Below are 24,423 nucleotides of genomic sequence, written 5' to 3'. Positions count from 1 at the left end.
GTAAGGTAGGTAGACAGAACAAGGAGGTGGCATTTGAAGACCCAGGTGCTGCTGTCCTTAGAAGCAAGGCCAGTGGGCCAGTTCTGGAGGGTCACAGTGCTGGATTTGGCTGTTTAATAAAAATGCACAGGTGCCCAAGTGAAGCCTGTCCCTTTTGCTTGCCCCATCACAGGTTGCCTGAGACCTCTAGCCTCTTCTAACGGCTACGTGAACATCTCCGAGTTCCAGACTTCCTTCCCAGTGGGGACTGTGATCGCTTATCGCTGCTTCCCTGGATTCAAACTCGAGGGGTCCGAGTATCTCGAGTGTTTGCACAACCTTATCTGGTCGTCCAGCCCACCCCGGTGCCTTGCTCTGGAAGGTAACACATCTTATGCTTTCAGAAGTTGTAGTTTGGATTCTTAACAGTGGCTGTTTGAGCAGGCAGTGGAGAGCTGTGAATTGCGGTGAGCAATCAATCACTTTGGTTCCCTGAGTACCCCTTCCTTGGCTCCTTCCAGAGCAGGGATCATCTGCCACAAGCCATGCTTAGAACTAGCATCTTGTGCTTAAAGGAGAGGAGGATAGGATAAAAAAAAGTTGCAAGAAAAATACAGCTGCGAAAGGTTACAAAGTTGAATAGAATATCTCCAAAAATTAATTTTCTTTGTGACAAATAAGAGCAGATTGTATTATAGCATCATTAATCTCATCCTCTCTTTTATTACTGCGTCAGCGGTTCTTGTGTATTTCCTTGCATTTTATGGCTGCTTTGTCACAAGCACAGTTGGAAGCATGTAACCAGGAGCTCTTTTCTTCCTGATTTTATTAAATCCATATGATTATATAGGGTGGTTCACTAAAGACTACTGTACAACGCATTCATTAGCACTAACAAGGTAGTACCTGGGAGTATAGTCCACATATCCTTGGCTCGGCTAGTTGAAGTTGTAATTCACCTGTCCCTTTAACTCATAGCTTGAGGTTATGCCCCCAGAGAACAAACTCTGAGGTGCATCATGAAATCTGCAGTGAGTGTTGATGATAGTGGTATGTCTGTGGGCACAGAAATAAAAGGACATCTCCAATGCAGAGCATTTCCAAAGCCTATTTGCAGCTTTTCTTGGAAAACCAAAGGCCCACACGAAGCTGTGGAAGCGAGCCAGTCCTGACAAGTCTGCAGCATCTCCACGGTGTGCCCCCTGTTGGAGGAGGTCAGGGTGGCAGCGTGTTGGGGAGGATGACTTGATTGCAGGAATCAGAGAAGACATGGCCTAACAAAGCACTGGCAGACTTAGAGGAAGGGAGTGAGCCTGCCAGGTCTGGGCTCATCTTGATGCCCCCACTTCTCTCCCATTCCAAGTCCCCTCAGGGATTGGGGCCCAGAGGAGGTGAGTCAGATAAAATGCCTGAACCCCCCAGTTAAATTTGCATGTCATGTAAACAGCAAATGGGTTTTTAATATGAGCCTCTCCTAAATTCCATGTAGAAATTTTTAATGATGGAAAAGATACAAACCTTAAAGTCACATGTAACTGAGTATCCTGTATTTTTTTTATTTGCTAGGGGAACAAGATTATCTCTCATATTTCCAGGGGGAGCAGCTTTTGGGCCATGTGGGCACTGCTGATGGGCAACCATGGGCCACCTGTGTGGTGTTTTGCCCTTATTCCTGGAGGTTTCCTCTTGCTCAAAGAGTAGTTTAAAGATTGTGCTGTTCTGATTTTATCAATTGGGAATGGCTATTTTAAAATCTTTTCAGGTTGGCAATGTGTTTTAGGGAGCTAGAATCTAAGCTTCAGACTGCAGTGCTGTTCCTAGGGAGCCTGGAGAATGAATGGGGTATGAGATGCATAGTGCAAACTAACTTCAGGCAGGAGCTGTCTAGGGTTATAAACAGCGATCTGTGTGTGGCTTCCAGTTGAAAGCCAATCTCTTGACTTCCCATATGTGCCTTGTCTGGTGCCGGCCAAAGCGTTAGCCATGGAAAGAGGTGAAAGGCCTGAACTGATGACTGGCTGTGCCAGGGAAGCCCCATCCCCACCATGCCTTGTCACCCTTGATGTTTGTATCCTTTATTTCAATATGCTTAAACTATCTGATGCGATTTGTGAACTTTTGAGTGTCGGGCTAGCTAATAGCACACGGCCGTCAGTGTGAGGTGCAGAGTGGGCTGAAGCATTGCTTTGGTCAAGACTCGACGGAGACAGGGTTCAACCAAGCAAAGCTGAGGATTCATGAACTCAGGTTGCCCATGTGCAGGCATTTGGAACAGCCATTAAGGTGCCGCCCAGAATTACTGCATCTGGGTCAGAGTGCCTGGATTCTAGTTCCATCTCTGCACCTGATTTCATCTCCCTGCTAACGTGCATCTGGGGAGGCAGCAGGTGATGGCTCAAATGCTCGGATCCCTGCTAAGACAAACAGATGAAGTGCTAAGATTCCAGCTTTGGCCTGGCTCAGTGATGGCTCTGTGGGGATTTGGGGAATAAAGTGGAAGATAAGAGATCTCTGTTTTCCTTTCAAATCCATGAAAGAAAAAAAAAATAAAAGAAAAAAGTTAACTATTCAGTGTTGGCATTTAATTCTTAGTTTTAATTGCATATATATATTTTAAAGCAATTTGTGATATTGTTGTAAAGTGTTCCATGTAGGTGAACTCTCACAAAGATCTGTCAATTAAAAAAAGGTGTTTCCTTTTTTGGGGGGGGGGTGGGCAGGTGCGTTGTTTGATAGGCAGAAAGGAAGGGAAGAAAAGAGAAGGAAGAAAAAGAGAAAGACAAGGTGCTCCCATCTGTGGATCGCTTTCCCAATATGAACAGAAGCCCTGGGCTGAGCCAGGGGCTGAAGGTGGGAGCCAGGGACTTGAGCTGGGTCTCCCATGAAGGTGGCAGGGATCCAGTCACGGGAGCTGTCACTGCTGCCTTCCAGGGCCTACATTAGTTCCTGGAGTCCAGAACCACACGTAGGTGTCCAACCCAAGCACTCCCTTCTAAAACTGCTAAGGCAGATGCATACCAGGAATCTAACCTTTTGCTGTATCACCTACACATTCTCTTCCCAAGCCTACAATTCATTTTTCCTTGAAGGAATAGTTGTGCGCGGTACTGTCAAGGTCTTTTAAGACTATCAGCATGTTCAGTGCTCTGACCCACTTGGGAAAAGCACTGTAGCCTGCAGAAGTTTTCTCAAGGAACTTTTTATCCCTTTCCTTTTTTTTGTATGAATGTATCATCTGTCCCTGTACCTGCAACTCGTCCATTACCCACATCTTTTTCTTGTTTTTCTGGTCCACTAGGAGCCAGAGATGGAATCACCAGCAGAGCATGGAGGCAAAGCAGTGGTATTGATTGAGGGTGTGGGCTGGCATCTGATTGGCTGGCTTGAGTTTGCATCCTGAGCCTCCTACTTGATCACTTTCACACAGGGCAGGTTGCTTAGCCTCCATTTTCTCATCTGTAAAGTGGAGGTGATGTTTGTATGTACTTTGTGAGACTTTGAGGAATCAATAGGATAATAAATCCAGTGAAGATGTTGGTATCTCAGTGGCCCATCAAGTTCCCAGTGCCATGAATGCCTTTAGTATTGTGTGCAAAGCCAGCAGCATCAGTCAGTGAAGAACTGGGCATGAACACCTGAGAATGAAAGCTCCCTGCTTCTGTGCATGTTCATGGTAACCCTGTTTTGGTTTCTTGCATATTGTTAGCTGATTTCATTCAAGAGTGGATCTCAGGTAATGGGAGGGAATACTGAATGATGATAAAAGTCACCATGGATTTGGAGAGTTAATGAGGTATATGTTAGGTTCTTGACCTTGTTAATTCTTATTATGCCCTTTGAAGCAGGTACTGTGTTGACCCCATCTTGCTGGCAAGCAAGCTTAAGTTTCTAAAGGGTCAGTAGCTTCCCTAGAGTCCTTTGACTGGGAAGTGGTAGGGCTGGGACTCCAGCATGGGTCTTTGTTGCTGCAGAGGTCTTGATGTTAGTTGCCAAGCTACCTGGTCTCATTAACTTGCTCTGATCACTCTACAACCCAATAGGGAGAACAATGGAATATTTTTATAGCTATGAGTTTAAAAAAAGTTCAGAGTATGTAGGTAAGAAGTTGTCATTCCAATTTAGTTTTCTTCCTTAAAAATTCCAGGGTAGGGGACTGTGAGTCCAGAGGGAAGCCCTGCTGTCCACCAGGTGGCCATGAGCTCTGGTGATTGCGCATGGTGGTGCCCACTAGTCCCCACATTAGCAGTGGAGACACTCTAGCCAGCAAGTGAGGCAGAGGTGGTTAGTTTCCTTTTACAGTCAAGGTCACTGACAACTAGAAGGATGGTGCATCTTGGGAGGCTGTCCAACTCTTGGTGCGTGATGGCTGTTTCTGCCACAACACTTCCTTTCCCTAATGGATTGGAGGGTGCTTTGTGAAAGCCAAGGGTTGAGTGATGGCTGTCATAATCACATGCGCACGGTCCTGTTCATGATGCATGAAAGCAAAGCCTTTGTCATCTTCACCAGAGGTGGCCAAGATTCCAAGTCCTAGTAGAAAGATACAGATAGGCTCTTTCAAATGTTGTACCATTGCTCTTGTGATGCTGAGGAAATCCCTGGAGCATGTATCTGCCCTGTAGCCATGTGTGGGTGAAGCACCTGGATAGCAAAGCCAGAACCAGAGTGTTGATGGTCATATTTTAAAATAGAAGGCGATACATGGATACTTCAAAGTGGAATTAAAACATACATTCATTTTGGTGCAAAAAAAAAATCCTTGCATAATTGTTTTCATGACATGCATTGTGTTAGATGGTGTTTGGTCACTGTAACCAAAATACCTTACAGAAGCTACTTAGGAGGAAACGAGGTTTAATCCAGCTCGTGGTCTTGGAGGTTCCCATTGGTTGGCATCTGATGATGGTCGTGGAGGGAGAATTGCTTGATGAGTCAGGAAGCAGGGAAACAGGGAGCTCATTCAGCCCAGGTCTGTACCGTCAGTTCTTGTGAAGCCACTGTGATCACGGCTCCCTCGTGACCTAATGCAACTCAACCCCTGCGCATAGGCTCCACCTTCAGACACGCTCTCACCACACTCTTTAGTACCGTTAGCTTACAACTTTGGAGTCTAAATGTGCTGGGAGCCTAGCCTTCTCAGACCATAACATGCATTTTCACAAACTCTTTGAAGACCTCTCATGTACATGGGTTTCTAACCTTTTTCACATCAAAGGAAACTTACATTTTAAGCCTATTTTACATGAGATTTTCCTTTTAAATAATTATCTATTTGTTGAAAGGCAGAGCGATAGAGAGGGAGATACAGAGTTCATCTGCTGATTCATTCCCTACAATTTCCACAACAGCTGAGGCTGGGCCAGGCTTAAATAAATAAATAAATAAATAAGAGCTGGGAACTTTATCCTCGTGTCCCGCATGGGTGCAGGGACCCAAGAACTTGGGTCATTTTCGCTGTTCCCTGCCCCTGGGTGCATTAGCTGGATCAGAAACAGAGCAGCCAGGTCTCTTACTGGCATTGATGGATATGAAGTGCCTGTATTGCAGGCAGCGGCTTACCCCACTGTGTCACAATGCTGGCCACTCCATGAGCTTTTCCGAATTCTGTTTCTGAATTTGCAAGAAGCCCTGTGCATCCCCGTGTGTCTACCTGTCTGCCGGAGGTTTGTGTGCTCTTCCTCATCCAGCACTCCTGCTGTCAGGCCTGCTTTCTCTGAGGCCTTCATTTCTGTCTCTGTCCTACACACATGTGTGCGCGCGCACACACACACACACACACACTGAGTCCAGGAAGTCTCGATGACAGTGAATGTGATTTCTCATTTATGGGTGCTGGCCACTCAGTTGAGACTGTCAGCACTGTTGATTAAACAACTGTTAGGTCCAGAGCAACACCAAATTGGGCACAGATTGATTACAAAGAACAGCATGTAATTCCTTGCCGTAGTAAGATGGGGAGAACAAGATGGAAGATTCCATAGAGGATAGCACCATTGCAGGTGGCATCCTGGCATTCCTGCTGCTGCTTATATCAAGGAACAAGGGGGTACCTTTGCATTAGGATGGAGAGTGGTTCTAGTAAATGGGATAACGGAATCTCAAAATGAAAATTTGGGGGTTAGCATTTTGGCATAACACCAGTACCTGTGACACTGGCATCCAATATGGGTGTCAGTTTGTGTCCTGGCTGCTCCACTTCCAGTCCAGCTTCCAGCTGATGGTGGGAGAAAGGCAGCAGAGGGTTGTCTGAGTGCTTGGGCCCCTGCTTCCCACATGGGAGATCTGCATGAAGTTCCTAGTTTCGTCCTGGTCCAGCCCTGACTGTTGCAAACATTAGTGAATGGAAGATCTCTCGCTCTGTCTCCACTCTCTCTGTAATTCTTTCAAAGAAATAAATAAACCTTTAAAAACAAAAAAGCAAAAAATTTCTGCCGCAGGACATATAGTATTTCTGTTTATTTTTCCCTGGAGACCAAACAGTGGCATGTTTACTGTCTCCACTTGAGCTTTGGGAGAAGAAAGTGTGAGCATCTCACGCATAAGAAAGGACTGTGCACTCTGAGGCTGTGTGCTCAGAATTTATTAGCCTGGGTGGTGAGCCCTGGTGTGGGTGAGAGGAGCCAGCCCAGGGATTTGAAGGGTGGGAACGTGGGAGGATAGCGAGGGATGCAAAAATAAGTAAGTAAAGCGGCCACACAATAATAGCTGCAAGAACAGACACATATACACATGCAGCCAGGAAGGGAGGAGGGGGACCACCTTCCCAGAATGCCCCAGCCCCTGTGTGGTGGGCCTACACAGGAGCCATCATGTCTGCCTTTCATGTCTGCAACAGCCTCTCGACACGCAGGGGTTCTGACAGCCTGCTTGTAGGATTTCCAGTGTCTAGTTACAGAAACTCCTCGTGACGGCTCTCTCAAATGCCGGGTTTTTGACAGCTGGCACCACATGACTGTGCATCTTGGAGCCAGAAAGTGAGGTGGGAAGAGCAGATGATTGAAGCAAAGTCTTCCTGTTTGGAGCCCTTGGTTTCCTCTTCCATCCTCAAAGAATCCTGTTTTCTCACTGGTAAATGGCGAGACTGAGGGCCTGAGCTTCGGAGGCCTGCTTTCCACAGAGCTCTGAAAAAGAAGATAAAATTGAATCTAGGAAGCATCAGCCAAGCATTCCATGAGATTAGAGTTTGCAAATGGAAGAAGCCCACATTGGCACTACAGGTTATTTTAAACCAATGAGGCTCATGACCTCCCTGCTGTCAGCATTCTGTATGCCTGAGTGAGTGTTCTGTAAGGTCCCCAGCACCCCTGGGGACAAGCTGTGAGGTAGGAGAGGTCTCTGTTTCCCTGTTATCCCCATTCTTAGCTCTTGTTGCTGGTCCTGAGCTCTTGCTCTCTGTGCAAATAGAGTGGATTCTGAGGATCCTGTCATTCATCCAGGGGCCATGGCATCCAGGGGCCATGGCATCCAGGGGCTGGCTACCTATTTGAGGCCCCCTGGGAGGAGTTTGTTTGTTTATAATCTTGGGAAGTCATTTCTGAGCTTATTGGCTTCCTGGTTTTTAGCCTCTCTTTTAAAGATTTATTTATTTTTATTGGAAAGTTAGATATACAGAGAGGAGGAGAGACAGAGGATAAGATCTTCTGTCCATTGATCCACTCCCTAAGTGGCTGCAAAGGCCAGAACCGCACTGATTCGAAGCCAGGAGCCAGGAGCTTCTTCCGGATCTTCCATGAGGGTGCAGAGTCCCAAGGCTTTGGGCCGTCCTATACTGCCTTCCCAGGGAGCTGTCTGGGAAGTGGGATTGCTGGGATTAGAACTGGTGCCCTCATGGGATCCCAGAACATGCAAGGCAAGGACTTTAGCCACTAGGTTACTGCACCAGGCCCTGGGAGGAGTTTTAAAGAGAGGTCTCCTGGTTTGAGCAAACAGCAGTCAGGTTGGGAGGTTGCTTTTAGTTGTGTAGAGATGTCTCCTTGGGAGTTACATGGACTTGGTTGTTTGCTTTTTTCAAATACTGGGATAAATCCCTCCAGGAACTGCAGGTGCATGAGGCTCTGTGTGCAAGAACTGAAGCAGTAGCTTCCCAGTGCTGGCATCCTCATGAGGCTTTTTCTACCCCAGGCCTGCTGTTTCTTCCCGAAAGACACAAGCAGAGTTGACCCCATTAGAAGCTGAATGTCTGAAACTTTGTGTTTGTAAATGCAGCCTGGCCCTAAGCTCAGGATGCCCACAGTGAGTGGCCCCCTGCCCATTGCCATTCACCAGAACCCAGATGGAGGTTTAAGCTCACAGTGTCAGATTCCATCACAGGCAGTGCAGCAATGTGATTGTCTAAGAACCTTCTGTGCCCACAGAGCCTTTTAGGTCTGCGTCCTTTTATAAGAAAAAGGAACAAAAATGAGAAACTAAGGAGCCCTGTTTGTCCAAATGTGAGATGACTTGAAAGGTTCCAATTTGAGATCAAACTTCAAACTTCACCTCCCAAGTGGAGGACTCCCAGCTCTAGCTGCATTTGCAGGGTGCTTTGTTCCCCAGTCAAAACACGTTCAGGTTCAACAGGCACCTGGCACAAGAGGCACCTGCCTGGCTGTCTCCCTCCAGGAATCTTACCTTCACTTGGCAGTGCCTCTGCACTTCAAAGAGAATCTGATGTAGAGAATAGAACAGTACAGCTGGGAATCTGGGTCTCATCAAAGGGGATACCTGGTGTGCCTTAGGAGGGTCTCCTGGGAGGGGAACTGCTGGGGATGACGACATGAGGTGCCCAGGATAGCCCACCTTGGGCATCTTACCCCCATTTGACAAATAAAAAACCAATAGAAGGCTAAGCCCCTGCCTAGGAAGTTGCTGTAAGTTGTTATCCGAGAGGAGGCCCAGTGTCACCAAGCCACATCTTCAGTCCAGAGCTGTGGGACTTTCTGGAGAAGCTGTGTCCTCTTAGGAAGCTGTGCCCTCCTACTGGCTCCCCCTGCCTCCCAGTGAAGGAGGCAGATGGGGTCTCTCTCACCCTCTTGCCCCAGGCCCACGATAAGAAAGCATCCTATGGGATCCATCCCTAATTTGCTGGAAGCTCTGCCTTGGATTTTAAGTAGGACAAGGAAGAGGCAGAGGAAAAGTCACATTTGGGATCTCATGATACGGTTTCTGAGTTACAGGTTGAGAATTTCTTACTCAAGACACATGGGACCAGAAGTGATTTTGTTTCCAGAAAAGCCCGGTGGGTTCTTTCCTCAGCTTAATAGAGAAATAAAATGCCAGAACCAGTTGCAGACAGAGAAATTTATTTGAGAAGGGACCAGGTGGGTGGGGGAAAGCTAGCTACCATGACATATTCCCACATCCCAGTGACAGTCCTAGGAAGCCAGTGTGGTGCCACTTGTAGAGGGAGAGACAGGTTCAGTCGCCTTGCCCAAAGTCCTTGCCTAGGGCCACCTGTTATTAGCAACCTAGCGTATGTTCTTCCAATGCCCACACTGGTAACACACTGCCCCTCCAGTCCCTTCAGTACCCAGATCACCTGCTAGACAATGAGGGCCTGAATGCCATCTGTGTTCTGTCCATTTCCTTGGCTGAAGATGGAAGGTGGAAAGTGTTGGCAGGGTTGACCTGGCCTGAACACTGTTCCCAGACAGGCTGCCCCCCCTGATCCTAGGGGGCAGGTGGTACTATAAGATGTGTAGAACTGGAGCTGACAGACCTGCCTCAGTCTCATAACTGCACTCTGGGCCATGGGCCTGCTGTATCTAGAAGAGGCATGACAGAGAAAGACAAGACAGTGGTGGCAGCCAGCTCCATATTGAGCACTCCCTTGGTCCCTTTATTCAACCTTGAGACAAGTCCAGTCTACTTTATTTTCTCTTCACGTGGAGGAAACAGGTCCAGCAGTAACCTGGGAGTGAGCTGCAGTCCCAGATTCAGCACTGACCTGACCCGTGGCCCTGTACTGCCTTCTAAGGAGAGATGGGCCCCTTCGCCACTCCTGGGCAACTTCTTACTCCATTCAAGTCCCTGTATGCTGAGTGTTGGGTTGTTGGTTTTAATGATGTGAAAGGTTTTGAAGGAGTGGGGCCTTGGCTAAAGGAAAGGCAGCTAGGGGCCTTGTGATTTAGTGCCTTCTCTGCCAACTAATGACAGAGGTTCTGGCAAGGCCCTGAGACCCAAGGAGGTCCTCAAGAAACAAAGAGGCTTCCCAGGGTAGCTTTGTCCCAGGTCAGGCTACTTCCCATATTACTTGCTGTATTTCCATGGGGGACTTTTTTTTCCTTCCTTCCTTCCTTCCTTCCTTCCTTCCTTCCTTCCTTCCTTCCTTCCTTCCTTCCTTCCTTCCTTCCTTCCTTCCTTCCTTCCTTCCTTCCTTCCTTCCTTCCTTCCTTCCTTCCTTCCTTCCTTCCTTCCTTCCTTCCTTCCTTCCTTCCTTCCTTCCTTCCTTCCTTCCTTCCTTCCTTCCTTCCTTCCTTCCTTCCTTCCTTCCTTCCTTCCTTCCTTCCTTCCTTCCTTCCTTCCTTCCTTCCTTCCTTCCTTCCTTCCTTCCTTCCTTCCTTCCTTCCTTCCTTCCTTCCTTCCTTCCCTTCCTTCCTTCCTTCCTTCCTTCCTTCCTTCCTTCCTTCCTTCCTTCCTTCCTTCCTTCCTTCCTTCCTTCCTTCCTTCCTTCCTTCCTTCCTTCCTTCCTTCCTTCCTTCCTTCCTTCCTTCCCTTCCTTCCTTCCTTCCTTCCTTCCTTCCTTCCTTCCTTCCTTCCTTCCTTCCTTCCTTCCTTCCTTCCTTCCTTCCTTCCTTCCTTCCTTCCTTCCTTCCTTCCTTCCTTCCTTCCTTCCTTCCTTCCTTCCTTCCTTCCTTCCTTCCTTCCTTCCTTCCTTCCTTCCTTCCTTCCTTCCTTCCAGAAACAAAGAGGCTTCCCAGGGTAGCTTTGTCCCAGGTCAGGCTACTTCCCATATTACCTGCTGTGTTTCCACGGGGGACTTTGCTTGCTTGCTTGCTTGCTTGCTTGCTTGCTTTCCTTCCTTCCTTCCTTCTCTCTCTCTTTTTTTAAAATATTATTTGTTTGAAAGGCAGAAGTATACGGACACACACACACACACACTGTGTCTTTCATCTGCTGGTTTACTCCTGAACTGCTGCAGCAGCCAGAGCTGAGCCAGGCTGAGGCCAGGCACATGGAACTCCACCGTGGGCCATGTGGGCACAGAAACCCAAGTACTTGGGCCATCTTCCTCTGCCTTCCCAGGCACATTAGCAGGGAGCTGGATATGAAGTGGAGCAGCCAAGACTTGAACTGGAACAAAAGAGGATGCTGGTGTCATGGGCTGTGGCTTTGCCACAATGCCAGCCTCGGGGCTTTCTGGCAGGAAGAGTTTATGGCATAAAGCATGTCCTTCATCCAGCTCTGTCTCCTTCGGACCGTAAGACCAAACAAACACAAAATGTGGGTTCTGCAAAGAACCTCCTCCCCGGCTGTTCATTGGCTTAGTCTTCAAGTAGATGGCTGGTTCCTAACCTAATAAGAAACTTGGCTTTTTTCAGTTTACATCTTGTTCTTGAAATCCAAGGAATCTGCAGACCCTCTGGGCCTGGCACAGGGGACGCCTCAGCTGCCTCCAGGACAGAGGTCACGCTCCACAAGTGCTCAGGGCCCTGTGTTCATACATATGCCACATCCACTTCTGCCATTGTGTTCCCTGGTTATGAAAATCCCTGCAAAGGTGCCATAAGTGTTACAAACCACTTTGCTGTGATCCCAGTGAGATGTTTTATGAGGAAGAAATGCAGACTAGCAAGCAATCCTGTTAATTGGTGGCTCCCAAGCAGTAATAAATTACTCTGGCGCCATTTGCTGTCCTGTCTAGCCTTGACAACCCAGTGGCTGCAGGAAACGGCGCCAGCTGCATTGGGCTGGCCTACCCTGGGATCGCTGTGTCACGTACTGTCTGTCTGTCTTTCCTTTTTTTTTTTAGGAGATTCAGGCTCTCCTTTGGTGTTATTTCTCAGGATTTTTTTTCTCTTAAACTCAGTGACTACTTCTGGTATGACAGGTGATCCTGGAATCTCTCCCCTTCTCCCCTCCCTGTTCCCGCCCCCTGCCACTCCCCAGTCTTTGGAGTCTAGCTGCCATTCACTAGCCCCTAGGCCAAGCCCTGCCTGTTCCTGCACCTTGCTCTCCTTTTAGCCTTGTTGGAGACACTAGCCATCAGCCTTCATCTCTCGCAGACTTCTAGAATTGCCTTGTTTTGAACCTCACTTCAGTGCAGAGGTAGAGTGAAATCAGAGGAGAAAGAGAGGTGATTCTGTCTCCCAAATGGGGATAAAACAGAAGCCTTCCTTAGCTTGAATAATTTCTCCCACCAAGTCAGGAAACAAGAAGACACCCTGGGAGGACTCAGATGAGCCCCTCCTCGCACCGCGCATGCATCTGGAGGAGGATTTCCCACCAGGCTGGAGCCTAGCTCCTTCCACAACACCCACCTCTCAGCTCTCACCTGCCTGGGCCACATGTCCTGAAGCTGTCATCAGATCCGGGAATGGTGGAGGGGTCGGGGCTGGCCCTGGGGGGACAGTGGGTAAGACACTTGCTCCTGTCCTTTCTGAGGTTCATGGTCATCATCAAAATGCCTGCTCACTCTGTCTTCTTGCTCCCTCCTCTGTCTGAGAGTCCCAGAGATATGCAAGCATGGTCTGCATTCTTCCAGTATCTAAATGTTGGGTTACTAAAGGATGCACAAAGCCATGACACACACACCCCCACCACCCGCACGTACACGCTGTCACACCACCATGGACTTGTGCCAGGAGGATGACTTCACCGCATTCAGGAAATAGATGACCAGTCCACCCGGGCAGTTCCCTGTGTTTGTCCTTAAGCTCTAGACAGTCGACTCCATCCCTGCTACAGACAGGATTTATTCTCCTCGCTCCTTTCAGGGAAGTTAGATGGCTTGTACTTCGCTGTAATAAAACCTCTGGCAGTCAGGTGCACACACAGGCCATAAATCCCTGCAGTGACTTCCTTGGGCTGTGAGCCTCTGAGCAGCCTCCAGCAGGGTGGTTGGGGTCGTCCCCTCCCTGCTTTTGCTTTTTCCTTCCCACATTGCACTCCCTCTCCACCCCCTACTGCCAGAAATCCTTGTTTCTGCCAAAGTAACCGGACAGGCAACACTGTGCCTTTCCATGTTCACGGGTGTGCTTTGTGCCATTTGTGTGTGCCGAAGTTCACAATCTTTTTTAACATACGAGAATATTTCTTTATTTTGGTTTTACAAACAAACGATGTCTCAGAAGTCAAGGGCATTCAGCCCATAGCTCACTCTTTCCTTGTAACTTTACTGAAGAAACACCTGGTATTTTGTTCACATTCTGGACAGCTTATTTTGGGGTAGAGGAGAACATCATGCAGTGTCTGCCATTTGCGGACAGGGATTTAACAGATGCAGACATTAAAACAGGTAGAAGACGAGCAGGACTTTTTTTTAAGACAATTATATTGAAATTCAGATTTTAAAACTGGTCCTCGATTCAAGCTATCACAGGGGAACAACTGCATCTGAATTGCTTTGTTTTTTGTTTGTTTTTGCATCATACATGTCTTATGTGGATGGAAAATTTTTGAATTGAGAAGAAAAGTTGATTTGGAGGGAGCTGGAAAGCTTAGAATTCTGTGGAGCTGCATGGCCAAAACAATTTGTAAAGACACAGGTTCTGTCCTGCTGTCATTTTAAAGACAATGTGACCTGTTTGGTTAACTGTGGGAGATCCTACTATCCTAAGAGCATTCTGGCTTCTGTTGGCCCCACCCAGAGAGAGAGTATACTGGAAATCTCCCCAAGGAGCAAGGTTTGACGTCCGGTCTTTCTGCATGTTTCCCTGCCCACTGTTGCATATCTCATGAGTCAACCACTTCGATGGAAATGGTTGTTTCTTCAGTTGAAGGGCATCATGGTATCTAGACATTTCGGATACACATTCTGACATGAGCCACAATACAGCCCTGCTCCAGCTAGCCACCTCCTTGGGCCACTCTAAGGAGAGATCCGAGCTGCCATACCAAAAGACCAGGAAATGAGTGGCTTCAGATAGCAGAAATGTGCACTCCCCCAGGTCCAGAGACTGGAAGCACAGGTCTGCAGCGCCCCATTCCCTCCGGGACTCTAAATACAATCCTGTGTTGCCTCTTCCTCACTTCTGGGAGTCCTTGATCTTTGGTTTGTTGCTATACGGTACCAGTCTCTCCTCCATTGTCCCTCAGCTTTCTCCCCTTTGTGTCTCCTCTTCTTCTAAGGACACCAGCCAGGTTGTCCTACCACAATAAGATCCTATCATAATTTGATGACATTTGTTATATGACCTATTTGCAAAGTCACATTCACAGTATGAGGGATTAGGGCCTCAAGCAAAGAACTGGACACAGTTCAGTCCACAACAGGTGCTCTCTCTGCCCTGGTTGACCAGAAACTAAGATTCGCATGTTTTGCCCATATCTCTTGCCTTCAGGTGCAAAGTTCTGTTGTCAAAGCCTGTCAGACCCTGTCTGCCCGGCGTCCTATTTAGGCTGCCCACAGTTCCTCCTAAGACAGACTCTCCTACGGCTTGGTACACAGCACCTTCTTTGTTTGTGTCCCCTAAGCCAAACTGGGGTCACCTAAGCCAAAAGGTGGGGTGCACCTTTTCTTTGTCTTTTGAGGACTTTCCAAACTCCAGCCCCCTGTGCACAACTTGCGTCTTAGCAGAGAAATCATTGCTCTCATTCCTGGCTCTTACTCTCAAGCCTTGCCCCAGTGCATGCTTAAAACTCGTGGCAAGACCCAGTGGAAAATTGCAGCTTCAGACTCAACCTCACATGTAGTCCAGTCCTGGCTCTGCTATTTGCTAGACAACCTTGGACAAGTCATTTCCCCCATCCTGAGCCTCAGCTCACTTACCCGTACAGATGAAGTGATAACAACACCTGCTCTGCACAGTTGCTGCTGGGATTAAGTGGAAGTGTGTGTGTGTGCTGCCCTCACAGCAGGTGCTGGTTAAATCTTGTAATTACTGCTTGCATTTTGTCTCCTAATACAAGTCTCTGAGCTCTCGGTGTCGCTAATAATAGTAACCATCTCTTTTAATTGACCACATTCTACAAGCTGGGTGCTTGGTGCTGCTTGTTTAGAGATATTCTTTATGATTCCTAAAATAAAATAAAATTAAAATAAAATAAAATAAAATAAAATAAAATAAAATAAAAATAAACCCCTGTAATGTAGGTAGTATGATTCCTGTTTGACAGAGGATGGAAGCTAAAACTTTGAAAGAAAATTGAGAAAGTGGAATACTTAGAGTCACATCGCTGATGTGAACCAGGAGATGAGCAAGTGCGCCTGTTGCTGTGTCAGCAGCTTCCAGGGCCTTGGGACTCCACTGACGGGTTGTACCTGCTCTCCTGTTCTCCCACTTGTACCCTCACTCCTATTCTCCCAGAAGACACTGCTGTTTCCCCTGTTGTTACTGGCCATGCATGCTAAGGCAGTGTTTCTCAGATTTGTTCAGTGTCAGAAAAGCATGGCACTTTTCACAGAATAACACAGCAGAGTGCTAAGAAATACCATGTAAGTTAATTCAAGCCTGTAAGCCTTAGACACAGTTTTGCTAGCAGCAAATATGACTGTTTGTTTTTCGTAGGTGTTATAGAACCATACCCTCAAGCATGTGCACAATCATACACTGACACACACCTTCTCCCATCTAGGGAGGGGACTTGCGAATAGCAAGAACAAGCAAACATCAAGAATGGAAGAAAAAGGTCATAGGGGAGAAAAATTGAGGTTCAAGGAATTTGGTGTGTGATTTTCAGTTTGAGTACCGCCAAGGTCCAGTTTATGAAAGGAACATTCGGGAAATCCCCAGGCTACCCTGTGGCCATTGCACTCCAGCATTGTCTCTGATGGCCAGATTGTTTGCTGATGGCAAAGAAAGGCAGAAAAACTAGCTCTAAATGCTGCTCTATCTCTGGGCTTTCTGGATTGCCTCGTGGGGCACAACCTCCTTTTTTTCCTCAAGATTAATTTTGCTTGGGCCCGGCACGGTGGCGCAAGTGGTTAAGGTCCTCGCCTTGAACGCCCGGGATCCCATATGGGCACCGGTTCTATCCCGGCAGCCCCACTTCCCTTCCAGCTTCCTGCCTGTGGCCCGGGAAAGCAGTCGAGGACGGCCCAAGGCTTTGGGACCCTGCACCCGTGTGGGAGACCCGGAAGAGGCTCCTGGCTTCAGATCGGCATAGCATCGGCCATTGCACTCACTTGGGGAGTGAATGATCAGACGGAAGATCTTCCTCTCTGTCTCTCCTCTCTGTATATCCGCCTTTCCAATAAAAAATAATAAAAATAAATCTTTAAAAAAAAAGATTAATTTTACTTATCTTAGAGAGTGACAGAGAGAAAGAGAGGTCTTCCTTTTACTGATTCATTCCCCTGGATGTCCCCAATAACCAGGATGGATTCAGGCTGAAGCAAGGAGCCAGGACCCAGGAACTCCATCTGAATTTTACAAATGAGTGGCAGGGACCCCAGTAATTAAACCATCTTCCACTGTTTTCTCCAGTGCACTACCAGGGAGCTAGATAAGTGGAGCAGCAGGGACTTAAACTAGTGTTCATATGGGATACTGGCATTGCAGGTGGCAGCTTTACACTGTACCACAATGCTGGCCCCTATCAGCCCATCTTTAATCTGTGTCCCTGATTATTAAGGAAGTTAAGTTGTCCCCGTCAGGAATTCCAACCCAGCAAGGGACTTCCTTGGAAAAGACTTGCAGACATCAGAGCGCTGTGATGTCACAGACATCTTGTGGGGATTGTCCTTGATTTGGCCAGTGCTCCAGCTGTGATGAAGAAAGAAAAACAGTCTCAGCAGAGCACAGAGAAACATGGCAGCCTTGGATTGCAGGGCCCAGCTCTCCCTGCTCAAAAAGGCTGTCATAGTAACCCATAGCTCTGCATCTGCTCCCTTACCTGTGTCATCCGTGGCTTCCTGTGGCTGCAAAACCAGGTGCACTGCAGTTTGTTTTTTTTTTGTTTGTTTGTTTGTTTTTTTTTTTAATGTGCAGCCCTTTCACGGTTGTCATCAGATGTGTTCTGTATTTCTTTTGGGACACCCTAATGTGGTGACTCTGCAATTGAAAGCAGATCAGAGCCCCTCCCTCAGGGCTCCTAGTCTTAAATTTGATCTGTCAGCACATCATCTCTGAGCAGGTAAAACACCATGTTCCATCCTGCCTGAAAACAAGCAAAGCTCCAACCTCATCATCATTTGCTTTCTTTGGAGGACACATTTATTAGCCTTCTGTGTTGTGAGAACAGAAGAGGAAGCTCTAATGTGCTGTCTAACGTTTATTGATTTTCCCTGAGCTAAAGGCACAGCTACCAGTGTAGCCTTGGTAACAGCTCTGACTTTGGCATGGAGGGTTTCGTGCAGTTGCTGGAATCTTTCCCTAAACTAAGATGGGGGCAGCATTGACTCTAGAAGCCAGCAGAAGTCCTGAAGGCAGAGGCGGGTGGCTCAGTGCCTTGCTCCTGGTCTCTCAGAGCTCCACAGATGGCACCCTGGGCTGTCTGGAGCTGAGGCTGTTAGGTGCACTCCCCAGAATCGCTGACTTCTTACTCCTTGTCCGTGTGCCTTAGGCAGCTGGGGTACAAATTCTAGCTGTAAGAGCCAACATCCTCTCTGTTCCCAATGAACTCAGCCACATCTGCACTGTGCATGTGAATCACTTGGGTGTTACTGAAATGAAGTTTCTGACTCAGCAGGGCTGGGCTCGAGGTGGTGCACGTTTAGCTAACAGCTGCTAATCAGTCCCACAGGTGAGGGCCCACAGAATGCTTTCAGAAAGGAAGGGCCTCGGGACAGGGGAAGGCCAAGAATGGGTAGCACAGCAGTGTCATTCACACTCCAGGTTCATTGAATGCTGCCAGCTTCTCCAAGCAGGTGTAGGGGGGATTTGATGCTATCCAGTTTGCTATTACACCTGCCCCTCGGCTCTGACCAACTCTCAATACCGATGTTTGACTATGAATCTTATCCCTGTGGTCATGAGGCCTGTATTCTCTGTTCATCTCAAACACTTTCTACTCTGGCCTGGTTGACAGCCTTCAGGGGCAGCTCAGAGCTAACCAGCACAAAGTCTAAGTCAGCACCACACTCTTTCGCATAAGGCAGTACCTGATGTAGCGTAGGGTACCATCATGGATCCAGGTTAAAAGTCCTGGAATTGCCCTTGATTCTTCTTCCCACATCCCACCCATACAAAAAATACTTTTATAGAAACCATTACAGGACTGGAACATCCAAGGTACGTCTCAGCAGTCTCATTCCCACTGTGCTAGTTATGACTCCACTGGTCCCGGTCACCATTGTCACTCCAGGTGTGACCCAGAAAGCCCTCCATGTTCACACAGAAGCCAGAACCACTTCCAAAATTCTGCTAGTTCTTACTCTGGATGCTAGCCGATCAAACGTAGGTTAAAATCCTAGCTTCTTGCCATGAGCCATGGAGCTGCACAGACACTGTCCCATCGACCTCCTCACCCTTGTGCTGCACACCTTAACCCTCTCATGTCATTTGCCATCACCCTCCAATCTGCCATTTGGTGCCTCCAACCTTAATCTCCATGTCTCATCCCTCTAATCCCCATAACTTCCCTTGACTAATTCCTGCTGGCCACCTGCATCAAACATTCAAGCATGCACTTATAACACAACCAGTACCTGTTATCTCTCTGAATAAAAGAAGTATGCTTTTGTGGTGGTTTTCTCATGCACTCTAGACAAATGTTTCTGTGATGCACAGTATAGATTCTCTGGGGGGAAAAATGAAAGACAAAGACAGTAGCATACATCTACAAATGAAAGACAGTTGCTCTTAACTAGAAATTAGGAACACACCCAGATGCTGCTACATGGTCCAACTTCTTTCTGTATTTATTTTTCTGGACTCATATCACTTGGTCCACCAGTACTGGTCCATAGCCTGTGAATAGTGGCTGCTGCAGATCTCAGTTTAAAAGTTATGCCCTTAGGTGTCTCCCCTAAGCAACGCCTCTACAGATTCTTATACACACACTCAATATTCTTGGTCTCACTTCTCTGCCTCCTACAGCTATCCGTTGTGGCCCAGAGAATTTGAGATTGGATGTAAAAGAGGAGTAATCCACTGCTTAGTGGATGATAATTGCTCCCTGCTCTCCGGCAATGGCACTTCAGGTACCTGCCTGTGATTGTGGGGAGAGAGGCGGGGAGAAGAGCTGCTGACCACCCTCTGTCAGAAAACACACCTGAACCTCCCCTGGGCCCCTATCAAGAGTTTACCTACCGGTTCCCAGTAACAGAATCCCTTCTGTGGCATCAGGGTGGGTGTCCTGAATCCCCTACACTGGAGATATTCCCATGCAAGCTGCCCTCTTCTAACGTGGACTGGAGCACTCACAGGCCCTCTCACCATGGGCCTTTTCTCTTGTCCTTGCTCCCTGCCTTTTTTCGTACTTTTCATGCTCTCATACTTGTACTCTTGAAGTACCAAGTCTCACCTTTCCTAGGTCATGGCCCTTTCCCTAACCTCCCCTGTGTCTGAAGAGTCCTTGCCCATGGTGGCTGTTCTCTGTGGACCCTTGGTTACAGAGGGAATGACGTGGCCTGGCCTTCATTTTTGAAACTTTGCACCCCTGATTATTTAATCTCTTTCTAATACCACCATACATGATGGATCTTAACTGTACATAAGAGAACACCTGATTCCTTAGGTGTAGGTGCCTTACATGCCCACATGGCAGATGGGGGCTAGGGACTCCATGCCAACTGCTGAGGGTGACAGGAGATAGTCTTCTTTCAGCAGCTAGGGGAAAGATATAATCCAGCCACATAAATACTCATTTACTTATTAACACCTGACAATAATACTAAGGAAATATCTAGTTGCAGGTGTTTCCAAAAGATATTTATTAAAGAAATGTTCTTAAACATGAATGAAAGCATGTGATAGATTGAGAGCAAGGGGGCTGTTATTTCAGAAAGTCCAGAATGCAGTCTGCCTAAGTACATTTTCCGGGCCATAGTGCTGCTAACACAAACATAGGAGGAGATCACGGAGGAATCTTTGTTTTTTCTTATTTCAGAAAAAAGAAAATGTATCAGACTTTGTTTCTGGCTTCATCTGGCTTCAAGCAGTAGGATTAGTTCAAGTTGCCTGAGCTCAGACCACGAAGGTGGGGGCCTGGTGTTCCCTAGGTGGAGGGAAATGGTTTGAGTTCTTTGTAGGTGAAAACACTCCAGTCTCTACTGATTATGGGAACAAGAGGCTTCTCCTTCTGACACCCCCGAAACACAAGGTGGATTTTTGCAGCCCGACCCTGAGAGCCACCCCGCCCCTAACCTCTGGGGGACTGTGAACAACACTGTCCAGAACAGAGTCACCTGCAGAAAACATCAGAGGTTGGAGAGTTTAGGGGTGGGCACTTGAGTGGGAGAAGTCAGATTAACCAGTCTGATGTCAGAGCAGGATGAGGTGGCAGGGTGCAGGGAGTGTGGCTGTATCTCAGGGAAACCAGTCTCTCCCTAGAGGGTGGCACAGCCCTCCTCCAAGAGAAGCTAGCCAGAATTGTCAAGAGTGAGGTAGGAAGCCAAGAGGTGCTTCCTACAAAGCACTGTTAGGATTCTGACCATTGTAGGCCTCTTGATAAGGATCAATGTCTATTTCCTCAAGAAGGTCCTCTGATGTCCCCATGTAGGAGTGGCCACAGAACCCAGTGTGTCCCCATAAGATGCTCTTCACCCACACTCTGTAGTCCAGGCCCCATTCATGAGCAGTGTCTGTCTCTCTGTTCTAGCTGCCACACTTTGCTTGGTCCATGCTTCTGCAAGGACATGGAACCTGCCTTTGGTGCCAACTCCCAGGGTCAGAGTAGGGTCTAACGATTCTTTGTAGTCAGAGATGCTAAGTGAGGAATCTGGAAAAATCTCAACCAGTACAATGTTTTCATCTCCCCCAACTTCAGCAGCTGTGCCCTGTGACAGGGCTGAGGATGAGGGTTCTTATTTCTGAAAACAAACCAGATGATGTTAGTACCTGATGTGAGTCCTTCTTAGCAAGTCATTTGCTTGGGAGCAATAAACTCTTGCAAAATCCTTGCAAAAGCTCCAACGAGTGAGAATTTATTTTCTCTTCTTGATAGATGAGGAAATTAGCTCTTTCTGTAAGGCTAGGATGACCTTAATAGCAGCATCAGATCAAGAAATCAGAAGAGAAGACTATAGATCAGTACCTTTCAGCAACATAGATGTTAAAAACCCTCAACAAGGTATGAACAAATTGAATCTAACCTTGTGTTTAAGAAATTAGACACAATGACAAAATGGTATTTTTTTCCAGATGTGCAAGGCTAGTTTAGCATTTGAAAATCAGTTCATATAATCCATCACATCAACAGACTAAAAATAGAAACAGCACATGATTCTATAAAGAAATACAGAAAGAACACATAGTAAAAATTCAACACAAATTCATGATGAAAGAAACTTCAGTAAGCCAGGAATTTGAGTAGAGGGAAACTTGCTCGACTTGGTGAAGAGGACTGATGGGTCTTAAGGGTGAGAAGCTAGCAAATTTCCTGCAAAGATCAGGAACGAAGCAAAGATGTTCCACAACATTTTCAGCATTTCACTGGAAATCCTAGCTTGTGCAACACGCCAAGAAAAGGAAACAAGAAGAATACAGATAGGGAAGAAAGAAATGTCTGTCTTGGTCACAGATGACATGAGTGCCTATACGTACTGTCCAAAAGAACTGCCCAAATAAAAGACTCTCCTAGAGTTAGGAAGTGATCATTATGGTATTACAGGATGCAAGGTTAATATGTAGAAACTTGAAGAAAGTTTTTGGAAAAATGGGACTAGAAGATAAAAATGTAAATTTAAAACATGAAACTACTAAAAGTACAGGAGTGTTATTTCTCTGCATAAGATCCATTCCATCCAAGGTGATGCCAGCCATTTAGTCATCCCTTAAAGAACTGAGAGTCCTGGGGATTTAACTTTGCCAGTGCAATCTTCTTGCCATTACTGAAGAGCTGAAGGCAAAATGTGTGCCTATTCAAGATTCTTTAAGATTAGGTAACAGAAAAAGAAGTTAGGAGGAACTGAATCAGGACTTTGGGGTGAATGTCTAATGATTTCCTGTCAGGCTCTCACAGAATTATTCCTGTCGGATGAGAGGAACGAGTAAAAGCATTGAGGTGAAGGAGACTTTCCTGGGCATTTTCTGCTAAAGCATGGCTGGCTTCATCAGAACGCTCTGCTAATAAGCAGATGTTATCATCTGGCCCTCCAAAAAGTCAAGAGGCAGAACACTTTGGGCATCACAAATCAGTCAGTAAAATAAAAACCATTGCTGTGACTTCTGTTCTTGACTGGTCCACTTTTGGTCTGACTGAATCACTTCCACCTCTTGGTAGCCATTTCTGGGTTGTGCTTTGTCTTCAGGATGGTATTAGGAAAGTCATGCTCCATCTTCTGTTACAGTTATTGGACAAAGAAGTAAAGATAGTATCAGCAGCAAAGGTGGTCTTCTCAACAAGTGGGTGATAGAGCCACTGGATATCAAATATACTAAAAAAAAATCTAGACACAAACCTTATATCCTTTACAAAAATGAACTCAAAATAGACAATAGATTAAAATATAAAATGTAAGGCTCTAAAGACTCCTAGAATATAACACAGAAGAAACTCTAGGTGGTCTTGCATATGGCCATGTCTTTTTTTTTTTTCTTTCTTTCTTTTTTGGATACATTATGAGGAGCATAATCTGTGAAAGAATCATTGGTCAGCTAAAGACAGTGTTGAGAGAGTAAGAATCCACAGCGTGGTAGAAGCTATTTGCAAAAGGCCTATCTGATGAAAAACTGTCATTCAAATTTAGAAAGAACTCTGTAAGACTGGAACAAATCAGGCCCAGCGCCATAGCTTAGCAGCTAAAGTCTTCACCTTGCATGCGCCGAGATCCCACGTGGGCACCAATTCTAATCCTGGCAGCCCCACTTCCCAGTAGCCTGGGAAAGCAATCAAGCATGGCGCAAAGCCTCCTGGCTTTGGATTGGCTCAGCTCCAGCCATTGCGGCTGTTTGGGGAGTGAATCATTGGACAGAAGATCTTCCTCTCTGTCTCTGCTTCTTTCTGTATATCTGACTTTCCAATAAAAAAATAAAATAAAATAAATCTTAAAAAAAGACTGAAACAAATCAGTAAACAACTTGATTTTAAAAAATGGGCCAAAGACATGAACATATACCTCTCACCAAAGTTGATGTAGAGGTGCAGATAAGCACGTAAGAGGGGGCTCTGCATTTTGTGTTATTATCGAAACACATGAGCACAGCAATGAGGGTCACACAGCGTTGAGGATCAGGTCTTGGGTACAGCAGTTATGCTGACTCTTGAAGTACACCCATCCCATATCAGAGTGCTTGGGTTTGAATCCTGCTTCTCCTTCTAGTTCCTACGTCCTAATACACATTCTGGTGGGCCACAGATGATGGATGTTAGTTGGGTCCTTGCCTCCTTCCTGGGAGACCAGACAAAATTCCAGAATCCCAGCTTCAGCCTGGCACAGATCTGGCTGTTGCAGGTGTTTAGGAAGTAAAAGAGCAGAGTGTGTGTCTGTCTGCCTTTCAAATGAAGTACAATGAACATAGAAAAAAATATTAAATTGTTACCATTAGAAGAAACAATGAGGTATTACTACTTACCTATTAGAAGGACTAAAATCAGGAGCACTGACAACATCAATTGCTGAAAAGGATGTGGAACAAGAGGAATTTGCATTCAGTAACTAGTGAGAGCGCAAAGTGGTACAGCCACACTGGAAGACTGTGGGTTTCTTGCAAACTGCACATCTGTTTACTGTATGATACAATTGTACTCCTAGATATTTACTCAGAGGATTTGAAAACACGCATTGGCACAACCCATTGCAAGCTCATTAATCATTACCAAAGCTCCAGAGCAGTTGAGATGTCCTTCAGTAGGTGAATGGATAAACCGACCGTGGTACATTCAGACAATGGAGTACTATTCCGCATTAAAGGGAAATGAGCCATCAAGTCATGAAAAACCATAGAGGAACTTTGAATGCATATTACTAAGTAAAAAAAAAATTGGAAAAGCTATTAAAATTGTGTAACATGTTGGGAGATAGTGAAAAGTTCAGTAGTGAGGAGGGTGGATGAGTAGCTGGGGTACAGAGGGACACAGTAGTGAGGTACAGTAGGTGGGGTACAGTAGTGAAGCTGCTCTGTGTGCTAAGAGTGTGGACACGTGTGTGTCCACACTCATTGAGCATTAGTGTAAGCCCCAGGCTCTGGGTGACAGCCCCATGACCAGGTGTTAACAGATGCCCCATGCTGGTGGCAGGTATTAGTCCTAGGACAGTGGCCG

The 24,423-nt window shown here is 46.6% G+C and overlaps 1 protein-coding gene across 3 annotated transcripts in view; it reads left to right on the top strand.

Annotated features, from left to right (window-relative positions):
* The window catches only part of SUSD4 (sushi domain containing 4), a 116,241-nt gene that overhangs the window by 79,805 nt on the left and 12,013 nt on the right, over nt 1-24,423 (top strand). For 2 of the 3 annotated variants that reach the window (XM_040985324.1, XM_040985325.1), the window contains one exon: nt 173-361. In XM_040985324.1, coding sequence (XP_040841258.1) covers nt 173-361 — 189 coding nt within the window. Of the gene's footprint in view, nt 1-172; nt 362-18,115; nt 18,122-24,423 lie in introns of all 3 variants that reach the window. The other variant, XM_040985326.1, reaches the window with a different exon arrangement.

Source organism: Ochotona curzoniae, unplaced genomic scaffold (genome assembly GCF_017591425.1).
Source record: "Ochotona curzoniae isolate NIBS_2020 unplaced genomic scaffold, NIBS_Ocur_1.0 contig_430, whole genome shotgun sequence".
In the NCBI taxonomy this organism is placed as follows: domain Eukaryota; kingdom Metazoa; phylum Chordata; class Mammalia; order Lagomorpha; family Ochotonidae; genus Ochotona; species Ochotona curzoniae.
This window is presented reverse-complemented; position numbering and strand designations above follow the sequence as displayed.